The sequence below is a fragment of the Thermobia domestica genome, chromosome 18, assembly GCF_964235325.1.
Source record: "Thermobia domestica chromosome 18, izTheDome1.hap1.1, whole genome shotgun sequence".
Taxonomy (NCBI): Eukaryota; Metazoa; Arthropoda; class Insecta; order Zygentoma; family Lepismatidae; genus Thermobia; species Thermobia domestica.
In genome coordinates, this window is record NC_137471.1 from 32,082,154 (window position 1) to 32,107,861 (window position 25,708).

Genomic DNA, 25,708 nt, shown 5'->3' on the forward strand with positions numbered 1-25,708 from the left:
AAAAATCTTTGTTTGTTGCTCTTTCCATCCATTTTATCTTATCTACCGTATTTGCGCGAATATAGGCCGCACCTATACTTCTGACATGAGATTACAGAAAAAGTAAATCTCTAATATAGGCCGCATTACTAAATTTACGAGGAAGTTGTGTGTTGCAGCTTTGGATGTGTGTATGAGTCATCCATTCAAAGCTAAAGACAACTCTATAGAAATTACATAATGAACAAAGCAACTGCAGTCTGCAACGTGGTGTCAGAAGTGTGCCGTTGGATTTTGGCTGTTTGGCGGTCAGTATCGGAAGAACTTGTCATGAAAAGTTTCAGCAAAACTGGAATTTCTAATAATCTTGATGGGACTGAAAATGATAGTGACTCTGAGCAGCATTCTGGATCGTCTTGCGAGGGTGAAGGATCAGACGCTGGTGATGCTGAGATAGTGGGAAGTGATTGTGCTTAATTTGGGTGGGTACAAACAAGCTTATGTAGTCTTGCTAAACAGTTGAGTTACTTTTTTTCAAGAACAAGTACTGTATAGAAATATACCGTATATATTAAATATGCTGTATAATAAAGACACGTATTCCTATTAATAAAAGAATGAAATATACAAATGATTTTTGAGCCAGTGTAAGGTGATACCAGTACCCAATGAAGGTAGCAATTTTTGCGAATAAGGTAAGTTTTTCTTCTATTTTCTTCTTAAGTCTTTGATAGTTTACAAAAAAAAAGTAACTGCACTAACTCATAATGGCACTAATTTCAACCCTGAAGATGCGTGTACGTGTCATTTTTGAAACTGACGATTTATTATCTGAGAGGAAAAATCTCGATTATAGGCTGCACTATGATTTTTAAGCCAAAATTTAGGGAAGAAAATGCGGCCTATATTCGCGCAAATACAGTATCTTCCTCCAACATCACATTTCGAGGTTCCCTAAATATTTCTTCTTAAAGCTCCGTTTCCGTAGTATCAAAGTCTCCGAACCACACAATCCATTACTTCTGTATCTAGCATTTAACCAGTTTCTTTCTCTTCTTCCAATGTTACATATTTTCTTGTTGAATGCCTCTTTGGTTACGGCAATTCTTGACCTACCTTCTTGGTGCACTAAGAATCTCTCGTCAAAAGACTTTGAAGGTATTTGAAATGATCAACCTCTTCAAGCTCTCTGTTCTACTCTGATTCGTTTGACGTTGATTTCTGTTGCACAATGTATTACGTTTAACGTTATTATGTGCTACTTGTTACTATCACTACCATTTAACGCCCTTGCATATGAGTATTCTTCAAGCTTATTTTTATTTCACTTTACTTCGTTTAATATTGCAAAGGAGAGAAAGTTTTCATTATTATTATTTGTACAATAGATGCATTATGAATATGAAATTGGCACTCTTCTGCCTCGGTGTGGACGTATACAGGGTTGAATTAATGGTGAATTGTGTCAATACGACTTCTACCACAGAATTTGACAAGTGATAAGAACATGTTAACAGTTTCTAAAGATTGTTTTACTACTAGCACAATTAGATCTCAGAATTAGCCAGATGAAAAGTTTCTTCATTATGTAATTTGTTCAGCAGCAAGAGTTTACCATTCGAACCAATCATAAAGGGAGTAGTACCAGGAAACGGTATCCAAAATATGCTTTAGCGGATACATTAAGTAAGGAGATTATCTTTGTTTTTCCAACTATGGAAAGAATTTACTGAAGAATATGTTACTGGGGATGGGACCTGAACCATTTTGCTGTACCTAGAAACAATCATGATTTCAAGGGATGGCCCACGGCAATTCCTCTTTGAGGTTATGAAACTTCTCCCGGACATACCGTATTTGAGCGAATATAGGCCGCACTTTTCCCCCTAAATTTTGGCTTGAAAAATCATGGTGCGACCTATAATCGAGATTTCCCCCCTCAGATCATAAATCGTCAATTTCAAAATGGCATTACATATACCTTATGGGTTGAAATTAATAGCATTACAAGTTACTGCAGTTACTTTTGTAAACCATCGAAGACTTAAATATATATATATATATATATATATATATATATATATATATATATATATATATATATATAGCAGAAAAACTTACCTTGTTTGCAAAAATCGACACCTTCATTGGGTATCGATAATGCCGATAAAACTGGCATAAAATCACTTGTATACTTGGTAATATATACGGTATATTTATATACAGTACCTGTTCTTGAAAAAAGAAAAGCGACTTTGTTTTTCAAAACTGCGTCAACTTGTTTGTACCCATCCAAATCAAGCACAATAGCTTCTCACCATCTCAGCATCACCAACGTCTGATTCTTCACCCTCGCTAGACGATCCAAAATGCTGCTCAGAGTCAATTTCACAAAGGTCTCGTCAGTCTCATCAAAATTATTGAAAATTCCATTTTTTTACATTTTTAATTTAACTTTTCATGACAAGTTCTTCCGATATTGACCGCCAAACAGCCAAAATCTAACGGCACACTTCTGACACAGGTGCATGTTACAAACTGCCTCCTAGCGTCAAAGTTGTTTTGTTCATGATGTAATTTCTATAGAATTGTCTTACACTAGCTTTGAATGGATGACTGATACGCACATCCAAAGCTGCAACACACAACTTTCTCGTAGATTTAGTAGTGTGGCCTATATTCGAGATTTACTTTTTCTATAATCTCATGTCAAAAGTTTAGGTGTGGCCTACATTCGCGCAAATACGGTATCTCGTATTCTTCCATATGTGGATTCCTAGTCATTTCGTACTACTTTTTTTCACTCCTAGTGTGTAGAAATTCCTCCCCGGGAGAAATCTGAAGTTATCAATGCCTAGAAAGCAGGGAAAATTCAAAGAAATAACTGCATACGGGGGCGATGAACAGAAATCCATTTGGAAGTCTAGGGAACGAGAGTATGCAACGATAACGTTTACGTATGAGTTATAGGGCACTACGGACAATAGTCCGGTACCTTATGATAACAAAGCTTGTGGCCAGACTTGTTGAAACTTGTTTTATTTATGCTGTTAAAGATATAGTAATTGAGGAACCCATAGTTGATTGAAGTGTATTTTTAATTTCTGTGAAATTAATTATAAGTATTAAGGTAATACAAAGTTTAAAAGTGACAAAAATAATTGAAATAATTAACGTGTTAAGTTTTGGTGATTATTAAAGTAATTTTAAACGGAATGGAACCGCAATATTTAATTTTATATGTGTGTTACAAGTACCCGCGGGATTTTTCTTCCGAACAGGGTTAACAGCCTGGATAAACTCGTGGTACAGCTAAATTGAATGCAATGGGGCTTATGTTGAATGGTAGCATCTTAAAAGAACAGTCTAGGCCAGAGATGTTCATCCTCGCGAGGGTAGCCCTCTTGAGAATACCCTCAATTTCCCTCGCCCACACTGACGCGAGGGCGAAGACAAGTTTCCAGTACAAGAGCGAGGACGATTGACAACTCAATTCGCGAGGGTGAGGGCCAACTTCCACTGCGAGGGTGAGGGTGAGTGAGGTCGGAGTAAAGTGAACACCTATGGTTCCAGAGATATCCTCTTTTTCGTTGTCTCGCCAATACAGATAAGATAGATACAACTTAACAAGCTCTGATTTTTAAACCTCCTCGTAGTTTTACACTATTTGGTTCAAGATATCAACAGGGATAAAAAAAAAATAATAATTATATTAAAACATTAAACATTTTATGTTCAAAACATATACATGATCTTATAGTACAATCCTGCTGAAGGAACGGTACATAAAAAAATGTAAACACAGCCAATGTACAGTCGTAGGTGGAACAGCAGACGAACAAAAAAGTCAGCGAAATACAAAAGCAAAAGCAATTCAATCCTCAAATGGTGTTTTTTTCTGTCTTTTGTTTTTAGACAACTGTTGTTAAATTTATCCATACCATCATCTGTCACAAAAAACATTTCAGAAAACAAAGCAGCATTCTTTTGTTTTTTTTTTTTCAAAAGGTTCTCCGTCCCTACTGACCGTACAAATACATTTGTAAACGAAACACATCTGGATTGAGCGACAAGTGTTTTTTGTACATAGGAAGGAAAATATAAACATCTCACTCTACGCGTTAAGTTTCCAAGGCAGGATAAGAATATATATATATATAATCTTCCTTCACACATCACGCATTCACACATACATACACTCAATATAATACACTCTTCGAGTTCATCGTATTTACACTGCGCAAAAATTCAACAGACAAAAAAATCTCTATATATTATTTACATACACAACAATGGAATTTACAGTTTGCAGTCTTCAAATTCAGGCCAATCGCTGACGCAATAATACAATACTGTTGTAAAGCTTGATTGCTGGACCAAGTTTTATACCAAGAAGAGTCACTATATCATTTTGATTCAGAAGCAGAAACGCTTCTCCATCAATTTGCTGAAAATAAACAAATTTTAAAGAATTATGAAACACACATTAAGATAATGAACGCTTTTAAATGGAAGTTTTCTATTAGTTTAAATCAAAGCAAGCAACTTTCTCTAAACCTTAGAATTTTAAACAAATATAAATAATCTAACACGCTAGCACACTTTTTGTTGACAAAGTCAATATATCATGATAGTACAAAAGTCGGAAAATCTCCCCTATAAACCTAATTATTTGAGTCTTGCCCTAGCATTATATTACACACACAAATTCATAATCAAATTAACACGCTGAAAATAATTAAACTACACAATCTCTTTTTAAAACTTGATCGGAAAGAAAAATTGAAGAACAGAAAACCACGTATGGAGCGTCCAGGTAGGCGTCATGTTCTAATCATTTCTACTGTTGCTTCGGGATTTCATACATTATATACCTATTGTTATTATTTTTCTTTATATATACAATCATTGTCATAAGCGAATTACAAATTTCGTTCGTCACGTACTAATTTCTCTAAATTTTTTTTTTTACCAACCAAGCCGTTCCAATAATTTATTTCCTTTCACTTTCAGCCTGGTCACGTGATCATTCAAATATGGCGCCCACATAGATACTACACAGTTATGCTTATATTATTTATTTTGTTTCTATTTATTTCTTTCTCTATTTCATGAATCTTTTGTGGAAGGGCTTATCATATAATGTATTTTTTTTTTAATTTAAGTGTATGTGAAGATATATAAAACACATTGAATTAATGAATGTTCTCAAATTGAAGTCTTTATTTATACTGGACATTTTCTCCAAACCTTATTTGTCAAAATCTAAAAACTTGCAACAAAATTATCACAGAATTTTTTCACAGAAAAATTAGCCGATCAGATAAACTAAGCAACACGTTCATACCCAACAATACCCAGAGAAAAATGCACAACTGGACCGAGAATCTCTGGCTTACCGTGCCGATGCATTCTATTGCTCTTGAAGTCAGTGCTCAGACCACCAGAACTTCAATTGTGCTTGGACAAGTCAATATCTACATTACTAAACACCTGTGACGGTTAAACTACGTATTATATATGATCAATGGATGAAAAAAAAAAAAAAAAAAAAAAATTAATATCACATCAATTCCTTTATAGGCGCGAATTAAACGATAAGCAAAGAACGAAAAATATCCCGATTCAATTCCCGGTCGCCATTTACCATATATAATAGAAATTATGCTATTAATGCAAAAACAAATATTGTTGTTTTACATAGAAAAGGTGAGTTCATAGTATTTAAATGTGTGTTCTTCCACTGTCTTCACATACTTCGACTACACGAATGCAGAGATGCTTAAAATACAAAAAACAGCCGGAACTGAATTGAGGAAATAAACGTCACTGCAAGGGTAGATACTATACTAGAAGCCTACAATACATTCCCAAACTTTTCTCGATTGAATCGATCAAATAATTCACTATATCAAAAGTAATAGCAACCAGGTATAGATTTTGAAATAACCTTCAGTTAACATCCTCATATTATAGGTATTCGAAGGTTCATTCGATTGTAATAATAATATACACGAAATCATTATAATACTAAAATATCGCAACTGTACGAAAATTTAATTATTTTGTTCACCTATTTGTTCAATTTTGTTGTACTGATAAATAGTATTTAGGTAATATGTTGGGGCCGCGGTGGCTCATTGGTAGAGGACTCACCTCCGATGTGTGGGGTCTCCAGTTCGATCCCAGCAGTGTCAAGTGAACTTTGTGTGATGGACAAACACTGTGTGCATGCGTTTTCTCGGGATTCTACTGTTTCCTCCTACTGTCATCATTCCACTATTATCGTCCATCTCATCATCACCGTCTCACTTAGCCTTGGGGCATAATCGTGGAACGTTAAACTAAAGAAAAGAAAGAAAGAAAGAAAAGAGGAAATGTGAAAAAGATAATCTTACCTCTTCTCTAAATATTTTCGCTTTTTCTTCGCAGCCAGGTATTTTCTTGACAAATTCAAATACGTCTTCCTGAGTCCATGTATTTGCTTTGGGCAGCCTAGAACTTATGTAGTTGTTAATCAATCTAGCGTGTTTCGTCCAACAATACGGAGTGTAGCGATCTGGATTGGGCTGATACCCTGGATTAAAAACAGACTGATGAACATCTTGTCTTAGTTTCTGTTCATCAACTGGAAATTTGGCTGGCGCAGGAGAGGGCGGTGATTTTACGTTAACAGGAGACAGATCTTCCGATAGCCTTGTCCTGTGAAATAAAATATAATAAAATTATTAATTATTACGGTATATTTAAATAAACAGAACATGCAATATATGTACTATGCAATACTATGAAATGAAGTACAGTATCTACATAGAAGAATTGTCTATGTACAGAAGGTTGTTCGATTTCTATCCGACTGATTTTTAAAGTGTACTAACCCTGAGCAAAGCCGTACCGTCATGATAGGTTATGATCTATTGAAATACTAGACTATGAACTATCACCCGATATCGCAATTTCCAATCGTTGGAGCACGGGATAGGAATCTATCCCATTCCTCCATGCAGGATTTTCATAGTCCAGTAATGCGATGTTTTAGAATATCACCGGTTAGCACAAGGTTATGATCAGAGAAAATGTCGGCCTGGGAAGGGTCTTCGCGTTCTATCTGGTGTCTTCCACCGTCTATCGAGGATTTCCACGTACATCATCTTGTCTTGTGCTGATTAAACCAAATATTCCCAATTACTATTGAATTCCGTCTACAGAAATTGATCAGTCCTCTATTTTCCTTTCTTTTGTCAAGTTCGTAGTTACCTACGACACTACCTTCCTGTTTTTTTTCTCTTCCCTCAACTACATTTAAATCTCCCATTACAATTACGAATGCACCCCTCTTATTCCTGTCTATAATTTCTTTTATTTTTCTCATAATTTTCCTCTACTACTTCAGTGATATGCGAAGTGGTCGATGTATTTGTCTTATCACCACTAGATCCTTTTTTTCTTTAAGTCTTAACATAATAATTCTATCATCAACAAATTCTACTTTCACTACCTTCTCTTTAAAGTGATTGCCAAGAATTATTTTTGCACCATTACGATCGCCCCTTTCATTATCTGAGTAACACATTCTATATCCTTCGCTGTTCAATTCCCCGTTACCTTCCCATCTAACTTCACAAACTCTTACCAAATCTAGATTATTTTGCTTCATTTCTTCTTTAAAATTTTCTAATTTACCTCCCGTAACACATTACAGAAAACCATTGGACTGGAGCCAAGGCTTCTGACAGGAATGTCACGGAAGAGAATGACTCCCGTTTCCTGGTTCATTTCCTGATAAAACCCGAGGGTACGAGTGAACGCTTTATCCATGTAGATCCGCACCTGGCTGTTTATTGATTTGGAACTTAGCACCGAGGCGATATGGAGACTTGGATCTACATTCTCAACCACATGAGCCCCCACCGCGAATCCAACCCGAGTCTCGCGCGCTAACCATATAGCCATGAAGGAGCTCTAGTTGGTTCTTGGTGGCTCCGTACAAACGAGGGTTATCTTTCTGATAGATTGGCGTCATGAAGGATTCCTGGAAGCAGCCAGCATTCACTCTCAAATGAGTTCCAACCTTTAAATTACATTCTGCCAGGTTTTTACCTTTGTAAATCAAATGTCGTTGACTGAACATTAATCGACTGTTTCCTTATTCTTTATTAACAAATGAGGGTCCAACTATTTAAACATAACGCATAATTAATTTCAAAGAAAAGAATTATTCACGCTCGCAACAATACTTTCATTGTTTCTACCGCATACATAGACCCAGTTCATTTCATTTAAACACCACGTGCTCAAAGACTTAATAATCGTTCTATAAACTACTTCAGCGTTTCCCAACCGGTGTGCCGCGGCACACTGGTGTGCCATGAATGGGCCACTGGTGTGCCGCGAGGAATCGAAACAAAATTATTAATTTTATAGCAATCAAATTGCAAAACGTAGGGAAAAATGTATATTTGTATTTCACATTACTATGAAACACTACTACGAATCTACAATTTTGCTTCATACCGGGTTACTATTCTGTACATTTCTAATGTTGAAAAAAGTATTTGTTATCATTGTTATGACCATTATTGCTTCTTTATTGTTGCAGACTTTTGTAACTTGAATATTTAAAATAACATTCAATCCTTTCGACAAATTACCTACATTTGTGTTTTAAAAGTACAAGAGATTTGTTTGTTCGTTCGTTATTTAGTGATCTTCATTCTTAGTAAAAGGTTGGAATCAGTTTTTAAAAAGAAAGCGTATTTTTAAAAACCTGAGTCCAATATTTCATTGCAATTGTTTTCTACTTTTAAATTAGAACGAAAAATAAGCATAATGATTTACCACGGGGAAAAACCAGTGATAGAGCTTTCTTCTCTGAGAAGATGATCAGTAATTACAGAAAAAATAGCACTGCGTTTTATATTTACAAATAATATCTAAGTGTGCCGCGAGAATCCAAGTAACACCCGTAGTGTGCCGCAAATTGAAAAAGGTTGGGAAATTCTGAACTACTTTAACACATATCGCTGCAAGTTCATATGACCGTGTTTACAATTATGATTCTAAAAACAACCCACTTTCGAAATTCCGATTGATCCACCACTGTTTAAGGCATGTACAAATTTACCAAACACTTACAGTCCACTTGTCTCCAACACTCGTAACCGTACCCGGCAACAGTCACGATTCTCTACAGGAAACTTTCTCTGCACTGAAGGCAAAACTCGGTACATCCCTTGCCAGAGACGTCATGACACGTGACTGCCCGAATGTTACCGTTACGTGTAAGATAAATACAGGCCTCATCAGATATAACAATCGTCTTCCATTTTGTGTTTCGCCTTAAGTATTTTTGTATAGTTAGTAAGTGTGTTTCGTACAGTCTTACGATCAGCAATGTATGATAATAATAATAATAATAATAATAATAATAATAATAATAATAATAATAATAATAATAATAATAATCATCTTCAACACAGTGGTTTATTCACTATTCTAAGTGAATGCTCCTAAATTGCAAAAGTAAACAATAAAATAACGGGTGTAATAATGGATGAACGAACGAGGATTACTAAACTATACTATGTACGTACAAGCCGAGGTGAATCCAACTAAGAGACTCCCCGTGTGCAAAACTGTGGAACACAGCCTCTGTTCCCGAGTCGAGCCTCTCTGCAGTCGGCTCGGCCTGAACACTATATAGACACTTCCAGCTACACTTGTCCAGTCTAGAGTTAAGAGCCTACTGGCACGCAGTGTCAATGTCCTCTGCTTTTATACAGGTAACGAACCTGCCAGAATGTTCCAGACAGTTCTAGAACTTTCTAGAATGTCCCAGATAACTCTAAAACTTTCTAGCATGTTCCAGATGGTTCTAGAACCTTCTAGAATGTTCCAGATGATTCGAGAACCTTAAAGAATGTTCACATATTTAGGTCAATGCAATGTATTATGTACTACGATTGATAATGGAATGTGCCAAAGATCCCCATAGGATTACAGATTGCACCAGAAAAACATTACTGCTGTCAGTTACACCTTACTTCACCAGTACTGACAAATTGGCAAGTTGCCACATTGGCTCCCCAGGTCTCTCTCTCCCGCCATGGTGGCACGAAATTCATTGTAGACTCCAAGTCTATTCTTGGCCCAAGTTGACATTTGGCACACTTATACCGCACATATGGGGCTACCCTGGTACCCAATTTCAAGGAAATCAAATGGTCAGTTTGTATCACTGATCCAAAATTTTCCCGGTATCTCCCGAAAATGATATTTGATTTTCAAATAAATGTTCCTGACATATCTTGTAGCCTATTCTTTCCTCTTCAAAATGGTATATTATTTTTTTTCTCTAGCTCAATATTTACGGGAGAGATATGAGCAATTTGGTGCATGATCATCTCTCATAGGGGCCCACATGTACACCAAATTTCATCAAATTCTGAGACAACGAGCTTTTTTTTTTTTTTTTTTTTTCCTCCTGAAAATTTAGTTGATTTCACATGGAATGGCTCATAGACATAACATACCATACAAGGTGAAGGGAACCGAGTCTGTCACAGACCGTGTCTGGCCGGCAAATATAGCGATCTTTATTCCTTAGACCAAGGGCTACTGCTAGTAATTACCGAGAAATACAAAACCACATACACATAGCCCCTGCTTCCTCCCCCCATACACATACCTACCTGGAGTAAAACTATAAGCTCTCGTATGTTTATACCGAGAGTTAATAAGTATCGGAAGTGTTATAGAACGGCATTGCCCGTCTGTCGATCAACAGGTATCAGAGATAAGGAGATAAGGAGATCCGTTTTTAAAGATGGATTCCGTGCTCTCCGCCTTCTCCTTGAATTCTCTATTTTAACCGAAAGTGGTAAAAACTTATAATTTCTGGTTTCACATTGATCACCATAGAGCAAAAATCATAGTAGATACCAAGTAGCGTTTTCTATATGGATTCAACACCTCAAAAATAGGTTTCATTTTTGTCTTACAATTTCTCTACTAAAACAGGAAGTGGTAAAACCTACAATTCCTTCCGGTTTTAATATCGATTATTATATCGCCAAAACAATCAGAGACAGCACGAAATTGTTTTCTGATATGGATTCAACATCCCTGGAACATATTTCTACTTTGACCCTATCGTCTATTGGATCCGGAAATGTGTTACTTCCGGTTTTACCATTGAATTCCCATAGTTTGGAAGTCTACATGAGTAGCCCATTTCCAAACAGGTCCTTGTCCAGAAATTTTGGAAACTGAGTTGTTGGTATCGTTGGATTCCTTCCGTAAATCTGCACGGGATTATATACTTGTTATTCGAATGAAACGATTCTAAATTCAGTAAAAATAAAAATAAAACTTTGGTCCAGTTTCAAAGGGACTCTCGTCCATTCAATATGCTGCGTTCTTTTATAGTTGTGTTCTACAGAATCAAAATGACCCTTGTTCAGTGAACTCTACCATCAAATGAATTGTGTCCATTTCCAAAGCGGTTTTTGTCCATTGTTGCGTTGAAACAGAAGTACCTATCGTAATTGATTTCTAAAAATGCATTCATTTTGCATTGCATAGTAAATTATTATTATACGCATTGACAAGAATGCTTTTGTAATAATAATAAAAGAGCAAGGAAATTTGACGATCAGATTTTCTGCTATTCTCTGGTAACGTCGGGTCTTTGTGACTGTTGGCTAATGTAATTTGTGTAGTTGATAATACGTCAGTGAGGTGTAATTTCAATCCAAAATAATTATTCTTTGGAGTAGTCCTTTTGATTGTGGACGTACGTTGTTCATGAACGTAGATAATTTTGCCAATGAAGCTGAAGTTGCGGTGAAACAGGGAGGGAATGTTAGGCCTGCTATCACCGGTCAAGGACATAAGAAATCTCGTATTCCTGCCATTTGGAAGAAGAATAAGGAAAAGAAACTTAGACATTCATCAAAGAAGCTTCTTTCACTTTCAAAATATGACCATAAAGAGAGGAAAGACTTTTATCGTTCAACTTTATTATTGCAAGATGTCCATAGATTCCACCAGATGTTTTACCAAACCAATAGTTCCTATAAAACGCTTAAAATTGATCAGGATAACCTTATTTTGAAGTACACTAGTACCGAAACGTCAGAGTTAGGGGCGAACGAAAGCAAGCAAAAAACCCAATATTGAAACAAGTATTTGTTACAATTTGTTTGTATTACAATATTTTTATGTATTACAATGTTCTTTGAAAATGAATTGGTATGTTTTCAGACACATTCTATTATAGTGTTTCAGGGTCTCTCCTGATATATGTGGAGAAGTAATTTGTCTGTATTACAATGTTTTTTATATGTATTACACTGGTTTTTGAAAATAAAATTGGTTTGTTTTGAACAGGCCCGTATTTAGGTAAGTGCTATTCTGTGCCCGAGCACAGGGCGGCAAAATTTTGGAATTCTTTTTAAGATTCACAATAAAGTAATGTTTAAAACTAGCAATCTGCAGAGTCCCGCGCACATGTTTTTAATTCGCTCTAATTACAGTAATTACTAATTAGCTAGCCTGTCTGATTGTTTCTGAAAAGTCACCCTCTCCCACCCCCACCCAAAGGGGTAAGAATGAACTTGAACGTCATGAAAACTGATACGGTTAAACCCAGCGACCTCGAAAACTATTTATTCAACACTAATATATGTCGTTTTCGATTAGTTTTAAAATCTAGCACCCATCCTGGGGAGTGGAGTATGACCTTGAAGTTGAATTGGATTAATACTGTCACTATGTATCTCAGAGACCCCAGAAACTATACATTCGGAGCGGCAAATTTCGTCGTTTTCGGGGGAAGGGGAAGGGGGTGAAGGGCGGCAAATTAGTTACAGCACAGGGGCGCACAATATATATATATAAAGGCAGTCCTGGTTTTGAGATATTTAAAACAAAACAGGTCCTTATCCATATTGTACAGAACCTAAATGTCCCTTGTCCTCTGCACAGTTCCGAAACGCCCCTTGTGCAAACATTTTTTTCTCTCAATTTATGAATATTATACGGTTATTGTGTGCATGCGCTGCATGAATTGAACATTTGTATATTTCTTCAGCAAAGCCTACTAAAATATTGCAAGTTTTCCGCAAAAAACCAAGTTTGACAGTTTTTTTTTTTTTTTTGTTTGTTTTCCAAAATTTTCTCTTGGTGGACAAGGACCTCTTTAGAAATGGGCTACTCACATAGTAAAACAATGTGAAACAAAATTCACTTGTTTTGATTCATTTCTATCTTCGGACGCAGCTTATAAAACCAGAAATCCATTTTTACACCGGAAACTAACAATGAAAAATGTGATTGAAACACGTTCGCAAAAACTATCCTGTGTAAAACCCACGGACGGGATGGTCTGCTCGTAGATTCAAAATTGTTATCTTATACGAATATATTTGTACGACATATTTGATAGACGTTGAACTGCAAGACAGGAATCTTCACTTTGACAGGTAATCTCAGTTAACATGGATCTTCGACTTTCACCTATGTGAACAGTGAAGAAGCGCGTGTCAATCCCACGTAACTAGTAACGTCTCTGTAACTCTTCCTGTATATTTAGTGAACCTACCTTTTTCTTTTCCTCCTGTCATCACTATCGGCATCATCATCATCTGCAGGAAATTCAGGCTCTGGTGGAGGAGCGGGTGGAATATCTTCGGGAATTTCAATTTTTCTCATTTTAGGCGGCCTTCCAACGGGTCTTGGTTGCTGCTGTTGCTGATGCTGTTGATGATGATGTTGCTGCTGAAGGTCTAATGGCTTCACTTCTGGTTTGCTATTTTAAGATACAACAGAAAAGTAAAAATTATTTTCAAGTAAACTTGGAATCGGATTTGTTGATGAAGGAGATAATCAAACCGAAAAGTGTAAGATATCAACCATTTCCAGTTTTACCGTTGACCACTTTAAAGCAAAACGGTAATAGATAGCGAGAACCAATTCCTTGCAATCGATTAAGCGTCCCAAGAATACATTTGATCTTTATCCTTATCTCTCCGCTAAAACCGAAACTCTGATAGAAATCCTCTAACTTCCGGTTTTAATATTAATCTGAACAGATCAGATAGCGAGAAGTTGTTTCTACAACGATGTATCGTTCTAAAAATAGGTACCATCTCTCTTAACCCTCTATTCAAAGCGGGTGTGTCAGAAATCAACTATTTCTTTTTTAACGTTGATCGTTACAGAGTAAAAACTATAATAGATAGTGAGAGCAAATTTCTGCAATCACGTGTCTAAAGAATATTCCATCTCCACTCTAATCTCTCTCTACTAAAACTATTCAGAAAATATAATGCCATACAAACCAAACTCCTTCACGAAGTGTACACGTGACAATGTTACTTGCTTTCTTTAACACTACGCAATTATGTTCTGAAGTTTCTATACATATGATGCGTTCCGGGTAGTATGAATGAACTAAAGTTACATGCAATCTGAATGCCCAAAAATTACATTTAAGGTGTGTAGATAGTAATACTAAACTGCTCTGTGGCAGCTAATTCTCACGCCTATAGTGGAAGTTCCTCTGCCTTAGAAAACATAGTATCAAAATAAATTGACATTTATTTTGACCCTTCCTGAAGGAACCTTTGTTGAATTCGCTCTTACTACCCAGAACCTTCATATACTATCATGGACCAATGTAAGAAATTATACATACAGAAATATGCAAATAAGTTTTTTTTTTTTTTTTTTTTTTTTTTTTTTTAATGCAAGAAATTACAAGAAGAATTAATCTCTACTCGAGGTATAATATTTACCTTCTTTCCTTCAATAGAAGATCTTCCTTGCTCTCGTACAATTCCGATTTACTATAAATCCTGTCTGGAATCAGCCCATCCTTATTAACGTTTTGCGGTGCATACGGGCAGCTAATACTTGTCTGGTGAGTACTGTATTTTGGTCCTTTCACGTGACCAATTCCACGACAACCTGGAATTCGACATCCGGTGTTGTCAATTTCCGCTAAATCTTCTTCAGCTGGAATATAACAATTAGACAAAATTAGTACTGATATTGTATATATATCATGTGAATATAGAATACATATATTGAATTGTGGTAATTTCAGATTTTCGCTGAGGGGAATTTCACTATACGGACGATAAAAATACTGGTATCGCATGTTGAGTTTGATCGAAAATATGCCTGGGGTAGAATTTCGTAGCTCCGGCCGAAAATTTCCCTCGGGTCACCCTACTCTACTGATATTGAATGCATAAACTGAAGTTATAGAAACATAAGCGGAAGAAATGGGTATGAATCTACATTTACAGATTTGTAATTGACTAATTCATCCTTATCCAAGACAGGTTATAAGAAAAGCGACTTATTCACACGGACTTCTGGACAGTTGGCGGCGCACAAACGAATGATCAACTAGCATATAAATTCCTTTCCCACATTATTTTACTTATAAGAGAACTGGAGTACAGAACAACGTAACAGATCCCGGCTTAAAATTGGACGAAAATGATTATACTTTCCCATGGGTTGGGGGGGGGGGTTGTAAAATTCTCTACATTCCTTGGTACTTCTAATATGCAGTCTCGAAAAGTTTCTCAGCATAATGAAACTTGTAAATTCAGGAACAAACCTTATTTCAATATTTATTTCCATAGACTTATTTTTTCTGATTTTCTTCAGTATAAGCATATCTGAAGGGTAAGGGCAGGAACTCTGGAACACGCTATACAAACTCATTTTGAGAACTAGTTGAAAAATATCTACCAACACTTACAAAAAGCAAAGTCTACGTTTAACCTTCTCTTTTGACAAATTGCGAAATAAACGTTTTGTGTAATTTCAAGGAAATGCTAAATCTACTGTATGTAAAGGATTTTATTTCTTTAAATATTTTAATATTGTTGCAAATTAAAAGCTGAATATTTAAAAAGTATAGTTCATAATTTACTAGTGCTAGAAATTTATACTTATTTATGGTACAGCGTATACAGTATATGGATGATTAATTTTTTAAAAAATGACGTTAAGTGACATTATAAAAAACTTATTTTTGTAAATCAATACATAAGATATGTGTGAGTGAGCGTAAGGTATAGACTTGTAGGAACAGACCTCTATAATTATGCTTAACATGCTGGACTCCATGCTGCCACACCAAGATGAAAACTGGCAGTTACGAGACTCAAATATGGATCGATTAATGACTGACCATATAGATGCGTGTCAGTATGACTGTCTATTGGATGATTCCATATGATCCGGAGCGTTTCTTGTTCTTATATTTTGAACAGGATGTCGAAGTGGCACGAGAGTCCACTTCTGTATGAGGAAAATGAGTTACAAACATGGGAAACTAAAGTATTCCTGATTCTGAAGCTTAAGGAATGAGAAGGATTTGTTTGCCCGATCTCCAACTCAATATAATGTTCCTATTATTATTATGAAGAAAGAAAACGAAAAATGAATGAAATGAAATCTTTGAGTTTTACGTCCCACGGTTATGCCGGTTAGGCTAAAGGAGACGGTGATGATGAGTGATAAATGAAATGGTGGAATGAAGGAAGTGGGAGGAAACGAGAAAACCCACGCACACGGTGTTTGTCCACCATAAAGTTCACGTGGCGGGGGCTGGGATCGAACCCGGGACCCCAAGCACCAGAGGTGAACGCTCTACAACTGAGCCACCGCGGCCCCTGAGAAAGAAAACGAATACTATGTAAACAATGCTGATACGTGTGCGGCTTGTATCAAAGAGTTTTGGGGCATTAATGCCAAAATACTTCCATGAGACATACCATGATTTAGGTCAGTAGTTCCCAACCGGTGTGTCGCGCAATGCTGAAATTTAAAAAAACAACCATTAAGCATCTAGTAACTAGTTAAAATAAGTATTTGTCAGCCTATACCAGTCAACGCCTCCAGGGCGGAAATAGTGTTCAGTGCTACAAAGAGGCATTACTTAAAAAAAACTTATAAGCTTCCACCATTCTAATTTTTATTATTATTATTATTATTATTATTATTATTATTATTATTATTATTATTATTATTAATAATAATAATAATAATAATAATATAAGTGTCGTGATGTTGTGAGCATTCAATAAACTGTGTTGCCAGTCAAAACTGATTTAGGATATACCCGACAATACTATACTTACTCAGAGGCGGTTCTAAGGGATGTCCAGTCTTGATGCACCAACCGGCAGGATGGATATCAGGGCTATCATCATCGATCCAGTAATCAAATTCATCTGGCCAGCCGTCAAAGTGGATCTTGATTTGATGCTCCCTGACATCGCTTACAGTAGCTACACGGATGAGACATGGCACTCGCTTGTCTACACACTCTAGCTTCATTCCTTTACGGAAACCACTTGGAGGCCGTTGTTTGAAAGCTCTCGCAGGAACAGCAACCGATTTCGTCTCCTTAAGGTAGTCTTCCCATGTGAACTTGTTTGGACCTCTGTAACCTATTAAAAATAATCCACAGGCGTTAGTGATTTCCTCCTTACACATTGTTTATTTAATTAGGTACATATAATCATCAAGCTGGAATTTGGAAATCATCATATCAGCGAAGATTACAATGTATTGTATATTTTAGCATTATCTTTAGCAACCTAACAACGGAACGAAGCAACTGGAACACAATATATAACGTTGGGGAGGACTCAGCGAACTATATACGGAATGAAAAGTAATTTGTGCAGAATGAATACAGATTACGAAAAAAAAAAAAAAAAAAAAAGACAAATGTCTACGCGTGAAACAGTTGACGAAAGCAAGAGTAACGGTTGCTGTATTAGTCGTGTGGCCAACAGTTGACTTTGGTGCGTGGGTTCAAATCTCATAGTCAACCGTGGAAAAATCAGTAATGAAACTGTGTATCCATCGTACTGGAAATCGATAATTATCGTGAGAAGGATGAATACATGTTGATATACACCTGCGTGCAACAAGGATATGAAAGATATATAGGGATTGTGCGAGCCGTGAAACTATAGAGACAAATACATACAAAGAAAAATATGTTTGATAATGGATATGCCGAAGGACAACAAAATGATGGAAGTAAAAAAATGCATCACACACAATACTAGCAACAGGTGGTCGAACTCCCTTGCACGCGATCAGTTGGCTGTTTGACGTCAGTAACAAAATCGTTTCCCAAACATGCTGTTTGCTTCGATAGTTAACGGCTATCAGCTCGTATACAAAACTGTTTCAACCAACAATAACTAACTAAATAAATAAGAACCGACGCTGAGATTTGAACCCCCCGACCTCACGCTCTGGAGTCAACTGCCTTTACTACTCTGCCACACAGCCAGTACTGCAACCTTTACTTTTGCTTTCGTTTATATACTTTTATCACACGTAAACAGTTTGTCTTTTTCCTCGCAATCTGTATTTATCTGCACAAATTACTGAATATTCCCGAACGGTATGTGTTCTAAATTTCCACTCCCCAGCAGTTTCATTCCCGTGTAAGACTAACTCATCTTGCAAAAATGCCTTACGAGTTGATTGAAAAATATATATAAACTTAAATACTCATGTTCTCTTCTTCGGATTACAAGTATCAAGTTATTGAAATATTGACATGTATCATCCAATAAACTGCCATGTATTTTACGAGGTGAGTTGGTCTTCAGGGTATCTACTAAAATTTCAAAACGAAATTTCGTGACCTTTTCTTTACCAAACCATAGAATTTTGTAACAATCTCAAGAGCGAATTTGGGTGCGAATTAAGCTAAATTTTCATGCACGCGATAGAAGCGTGCTTTGTTTGCAATTTGGTAGCGTCAAAAGCCAACCACAGACATTTTTGGTGGTGAATAATGACGTTTTCCACAACAAAAATTTTCAGCCTGTACTACTTATATTTGTACAGATTAAAAAAAAAGTCGTGACCTAAATTTCTTGACTTTCATGACTTCTTCATGACTTTCGTGACCGAGACACCCTGGTCTTTGACAGTAGACAATGTGGGTTTTACGTTCAGTCTCTTTTTCTAGCAAGTTTCTACCCCTCCACACCATTTAGAAAGTGCTTCTGGATTAAAATGGATTTCATTACTTTTTTTTTTCTCTCATTTAGTTGAAGTTTAACATTTCTTTTTACGCCCGCGGTACGGCTGCCAATTGTTCGACCTTACGAATTATAAGTAAATAAAAAAAAAAAAATCCTTAGATTTAGAACATTTTAATATACAAAACAATTATAAAATCACTTATAGTATTTCAGAAATTGCAGAAAATCGAAAGGTATTTTAGTATTTATAAAATATAATAAGAAAGAAAAAAGCAAGAAAAGTTTCAAAGATTGACATTTAACCAGCATTTTCATCATTGATGGAACCATTTTGCTGCTATTTTTTTTTTTTTAAATATAGGAGAAATGAGTTTCCAGATTAAATCAAGCAGGTAGACGGGAAAAGGTACAAAAAATGACTCAAATACGGGAAGGCTGACAACCCCAGGCTTTCCAATGCTAATGAAATAAATAAATAAATAAATAAAGGAAATCACGACGAAGAATATAGGAGGTTTCGTGAAGCTGTGAAAGAGGAACATTTGTGCATTTGGAACATTTTGAAAGAACAGGAACAAAGAAACTCATATAACAATCTTTCTACCTATTGGAAGCAACATTTCAATTATCCAATACGTAGAAATAAATAAATAAAAAAAAATCACATGTAAATTACACCAATTGTTATATGAACATATATTCTACTCTAAATATAACTAAATGGGTAATTATCTCGTAGCAAAATTTTATACGAGTTTCTTAGTATTTTCGTACGTAGCTCACCAGTACTACGTAACTATCTGAAACGTAGAATAAGATCTAAAATATAAACATTCTGCAGCTGGCGCTTTTAAGGTAAGATTTGGCTATGTGTAACATATTCTACAATTATTTGCTTACAATTAGTACAAAACGTATTGATTCACCTAAATAAATTATTTATAAGTCTTTAAAATCATTACTCCATAGAACTTTTTAATGAATATAACGAAACTAGTTTATTTTTTGTTCCATTCTGTAGGTGTATAAACATTTTTTATGCTAACTGTATATTATTTGGTCGGTGTAATTATCTTTAGACAAAGGACGAAGCACAGAAATATCCATTCAACCACCCTACTGTGGAGACAAAAGACACTCCAACCACCCACACCTTATTTCCTTACGTTATTTTCACAAACGGAAATAGCAATGCCACAAAAATATAGGTGGTTTCGTTAAAATATATGAAATATAGGAGTTTATAGGAAGAGACGCAAATATATAGGAAATATAGGAGCATTGGAAAGCCTGCAACCCTAGTCCAAGACTATGTAAGACATGAACATGAAGTTTAATATGAAATCCGTATTACATTCCTAGGTATGTCCGATTAGAAATTGGACTAGGAACCTTGGCACAGAAAGAGTGCATACCAAGCACTTGTCTAAAGGAATAGGAAAAGGTGATCTAGGTCATCAATAAAGTAGCATTCCAACATTCTCTACACAACAAAAAATGAGGCGTTGAAACGACACAAAATTACTACCATTTTAGTGTGTTACTTGTGTGTTAATTCAATACAAAGGAGCATATCGGAAATAGTTACTGCCTGAGAGTATTTGCATTGGTTTTTGTTGTTTGGAATAAGCACATATTTACGCACTATATTTGGCATTTATACCAAGCAACGAATAACGTTTTATGTTTTCTGTAATCGGTAACAATAACAGTTTTGTACACTATGAATTGTCTGGCAACAGTTACATGAATAGTAGTGCTGCCATCTGTTTTCCTTATCTGTTATTCTTATGTCTTAGTACGTAAGAACAGAAGATGGTAGAAATGCAGAACAGAAGATGGCAGACAAGTTTACAAAACTATTATTGTGACCGATTACAGAAACAGAACGTTATTCGTTGTTTGGTCTAAATGCCAAATACACTACGTAAAGCTTTGCTTATACCGAACAATAAAACCCAATGCAAATTTACGCAGCCAATAACTAGGTATTTCTGATATGGTCGGAAGGCGATATCCTTAGTGTTAAATTGACATACAAGTAACACGTTAAAGTGGTAGTCATTTTGTGTTGTTTCAATACCTCATTTTTTGCTGTGTAGTAATGACAACACAACCAAGAATAAAATTTAAAAGTCATCTTTCTACAATAATGTCCTTGCGCTTGAAACAATATTCTGTCCCGTATCTGAACAAAATCAATTAATCAATACTTACTGTTAGGAGGCGTAAGTGTGTGTCCATGAGACTCACACCAGCCTACAGGATGAATATACGGTGATGTCGGATCAGCCCAATAGTCATAGATGTCATCCCAACTGTCGAAATGAACTAGGATTCTGTTATCCAGTAGACCTTGAACAGTTGCTACACACACGAGAGAGGAGTTTTTCCTGTCCACAGCTTCTAACTTCATACCAAGACGAAAACCATTCGGGCATATCGACTAAAAAAATAATAATAATAATAAAAAAAATATTTTTCAACTAAATTTATAATATATGATAAAAAATTAAAGTTTTCATTTTGAATAAACATGAACACGGGAGTTTTCATCGCATTCAGTTCGTTACAAGCAAAAATGTCTTATTTATTTATTTTATTCTGTTTAGTCATTAGCTATTTGAACACTTCTCGTCACAAAAACTGGGTTGCCTTCCAGAGATTACGTCCGAAAAGTTGAACCTAGATCCTTACGTCCCACGGAACTCCTTACAAGGTAAATCTATTTTCCTTCGTTCTTTTTTTACAGAGCAATGTGTGTATTCTACAATAGAAATAGATTATCTGGACACTGCCTCCAAGTAGAAAACAATCATATAATATGACGTAAAATAAAGATAAAAGTAAAAACTGGTATATACATGGTATGAGATAAAAACTTGTGAAAAGTACATGATGGCTCAGTGGTAGAGCGCTTACCTCTGGTACGTGGGGTCCCTGGCTCGATCCCCGGTCAAATAAATTTGTGGCGGACAACACTGTGTTCGTGGGTTTTCTCGAGCTACTCCCGTTTCCTCCCACTTTCTCATTCTACCAATTTTTCCATCATCATTCACTTACCTTAATCATCGTCTCCCTTAGCCTAAAGTGCATAAACCTGGGATGTTAAACTGAAAGATTTTATTTCATTTCTTGTTTTTGTAGCAATGAGATCACAGTTAAGTTATATATTCCGTAATCCGTCATTTATGGTTATACAGCATTAGAATAGGATCAGAGAAAACCGGGTTAATTTGGTGGTCCTCTAATCAAGCACTCTCAGAGATAAAATAGATAGGTTGATGACAGAAAACATAACTTCCCTTCCAATCACACTATCCTCTCCCATTTCTTCCCTCCTATTCCGGTATTCAGTTATTTGCTGCTTCATATACCGCGACAGTCAAAAAGTTCCCGGAATTCTGTTGCAGCTCTTTATTGCCACAATAAAAGTACACATTTACCTAATCGCATTCAAAGTAGGCACTTTCGGAACATACACACTTTTATTGTGTATGTTCCGAACTGCTCCTACCATTGTCCGGAACACACATGAAAATCCTCCTTTCGTATCTTCCGAAGTTCAGCCGTCACGTTGGTTTTGATCGTCTTCTACGGTGGCGAAACGGGAACCTTTGATTCAATTTCCGCAATTCGTACATGAACTCTATGCGTTGCTTGAACTGGGACTTGCGCCAACTGATTACCATGAACTCATCCCTCCAGCTACAATGTTGGTTTTCATAGTCTTCTACAGTGGCGAAACGTGAACCTTTGATTCAATTCCCGCAATTCATACATGAACTTTATGCGTTGCTTGAACTGGGACTTGCGCCAACTGATTACCATGCACTCATCCCTCCAGTTACAACGTTGGTTTTGATCGTCTTCTACAGTGGCGAGACGGGAATCTTTGATTCAATTCCCGCAATTCATACATGAACTTTATGCGTTGCTTGAACTGGGACTTGCGCCAACTGATTACCATGCACACATCCCTCCAGCTACAATGTTGGTTTTGATCGTCTTCTACAGTGGCGAAGCAGGAATCTTTGATTCAATTTCCACAATTCATACATGAACTTTATGCGTTGCTTGAACTGCGACTTGCGCCAACTGATTACCATGCACACATCCCTCCAGCTACAATGTTGGTTTTGATCGTCTTCTACAGTGGCGAAGCAGGAATCTTTGATTCAATTTCCACAATTCATACATGAACTTTATGCGTTGCTTGAACTGCGACTTGCGCCAACTGATTACCATGCACTCATCCCTCCAACTACAACGTTGGTTTTCATAGTCTTCTACAGTGGCGAAACGGGAATCTTTGATTCAATTCCCGCAATTCATACATGAACTTTATGCGTTGCTTGAACTGGGACTTGCGCCAACTGATTACCATGCACACATCCCTCCAGCTACAATGTTGGTTTTGATCGTCTTCTACAGTGGCGAAGCAGGAATCTTTGATTCAATTTCCACAATTCATACATGAACTTTATGCGTTGCTTGAACTGCGACTTGCGCCAACTGATTACCATGCACTCATCCCTCCAACTACAACGTTGGTTTTCATAGTCTTCTACAGTGGCAAAACGGGATTCTTTGATTCAATTTCCGCAATTCGTACATGAACTTTGTGCGTTGCTTGAACTGCGACTTGCGCCAACTGATTACCATGCACTCATCCCTCCAGCTACACTACTTACATACTGTCTGTTATGATCTATTCACACTTGTCAAGTAGACAACCTAAGGACTCTGCTGTTCAAGAGTAATTCTAATGCATTACAAATGCAAAAACTACAGCGTTCCGGGAAGTTTTTGACTGTCCTAGTACAAATTTCATAGATACGTCTGGTTTACGTTAATTCCCGAATCAATTCTATTTTTTATTTAAAACCTACGCTATAATAATAGACGATTTTAATAGTACTTACACTTCCAGTTTTATTAGCAAATAAATGCCTTGGAGCAGCCTGTGCCCTACACTGCTTCAAGTAATTGCTCCAATTGAAATCTGCTGGTGTGAAACCTCGAGGTGGATGCAACCGATGTCCATTTTTTTCACACCATCCAGCGGGGAATATATCCATCGAGTCTGCATTCACCCAGAAATCATGGTTCTCAGGATAACCGTCAAAATGAAGACGTATTCTATAACCTGTAATTACATAAAGATAGGAAAGGTTTACTCACTTGGGGTACCTTAACGTATGTGTCTGTCACTTAGTAATCACCGAAATTTTTAATGGGAACTTTCAGCTTCCTCATATTCTATTATTTTTGGAAACAAATTTATGCAAACGCATACATCATCACATGCACATAGCCACGTATCACCAACTTCGGGTAACTGACATCTTATCTTACCTAGAACTTATCCCTGAGTGCGTCTACTTTCAAAATTCCCGTAGTTTCAAAGAGTCCTCTTGTCTTCCTCGCCAGCTTTGATATTTTTACTATAAACTTACACCAGATGCTATGATACAACAATGCCATCTTGAGCTTCCCTTGTGGATATATGATTAATGTATCTGCCTTCGGTGCGGGGGAGATCCACGTTCGGTTCGGACCCCACGTTAAGGTATATGTCCGCATCTTACATTGCATCGGTATTGAACAGGATGCTAAACTCCTAACCAACTAACAACAACTAGTGCCATCTTGAACTATTTACAATATGATGTAAGTTTACAACAGAAATTTTACTGAGGAAGAGAAGAAAGATGACTAGCTAACATTGTAAAAGAGATTTTAGAAAGTAGGAACGATTTCAAAATGTAAGTTACCTAAATGACTAATATGCGAAAATTCCGTTCTTCGAGTAACTAAAATCTCAGTTGAAATACACAGCCACCCTTTGACCTTTTTGTTACTCTTGAAAGAATAATACTACTTATATGATCCATGGGCTCGTTGAACAGTGAGAAGCAATTAAGTTTAGAGTGGCTTTTTTTCCCCTAAGTTGTGTTATGTCCCTTGTAGAATCACTGCTAAATCCATTAGGTTCAAATTCCAAGGTTTTTCGAGAATTCCTGAAATGTACATGTCTATTTCTTTTTCAATCAGTGCAGTGGGAATGCTTATAATACGTTAAAAAGCTATTCTTTTGTAAAACCAAGAGTTATTTTATGTTAAAAGGTGCATATATTAATGTTCCGTAGTCCCTTTAATCCAGTCAATAAAGGAAAAAAATAGGATTTTGTCGGGACCAATTAGTAGAAAACTGAAAATTTGACAATTATTACATCATAATGGAAGTACTTCCTCAAAAGTTCCTAACTCTCCCTCACTTTGTTTTTCTCCCACATGCAAATTTGCATACCTACATTGAAGTGACAGTAACTCGATTAAGCCAGTTCCTATCAATATGAACTTTTTTCTACAGTTAACTTCCTTACATTACGTATTTTGAAATTACGTCCATCTGTGTTTTTAGCTAAAGTAAATTTACAGGGTGCTTCAAAACAACACCGATAACGTTCGGAAGGTCATTCCTGACACCAAGATAAGACGAAAAGTATAGACCAACCTGGGTGCACAAATGCTTCCTTTCGTAGTTATAGACTGCCGAATACATGAAAAATTGAACTTTAAAGTCCTATAGATCCAAAACTATGGGACCTACCATAGTCGGGTCAAGACTTCACTTAGGAACTACTGTGTGTTCTATCCAAATAGCCATGTTTCAGAATCCT

The 25,708-nt window shown here is 36.4% G+C and overlaps 1 protein-coding gene across 4 annotated transcripts in view; it reads right to left on the reverse strand.

The window, feature by feature from the left end:
- Window positions 1-3,686: 3,686 nt before the first annotated feature.
- Window positions 3,687-25,708, reverse strand: part of l(3)mbt (lethal (3) malignant brain tumor) — a 99,742-nt gene continuing 77,720 nt past the window's right edge. For all 4 annotated transcript variants that reach the window (XM_081745312.1, XM_081745314.1, XM_081745311.1 and 1 more), the window contains exons 9-15: window positions 23,948-24,171; window positions 21,240-21,468; window positions 17,145-17,456; window positions 14,778-14,997; window positions 13,583-13,789; window positions 6,378-6,681; window positions 3,687-4,426 (exon numbers count right to left, since the gene is read on the reverse strand). In XM_081745312.1, the coding sequence (XP_081601438.1) occupies window positions 4,301-4,426; window positions 6,378-6,681; window positions 13,583-13,789; window positions 14,778-14,997; window positions 17,145-17,456; window positions 21,240-21,468; window positions 23,948-24,171 (1,622 nt within the window). In that variant the 3' untranslated portion in view covers window positions 3,687-4,300. The remainder of the gene's footprint in view (window positions 4,427-6,377; window positions 6,682-13,582; window positions 13,790-14,777; window positions 14,998-17,144; window positions 17,457-21,239; window positions 21,469-23,947; window positions 24,172-25,708) is intronic.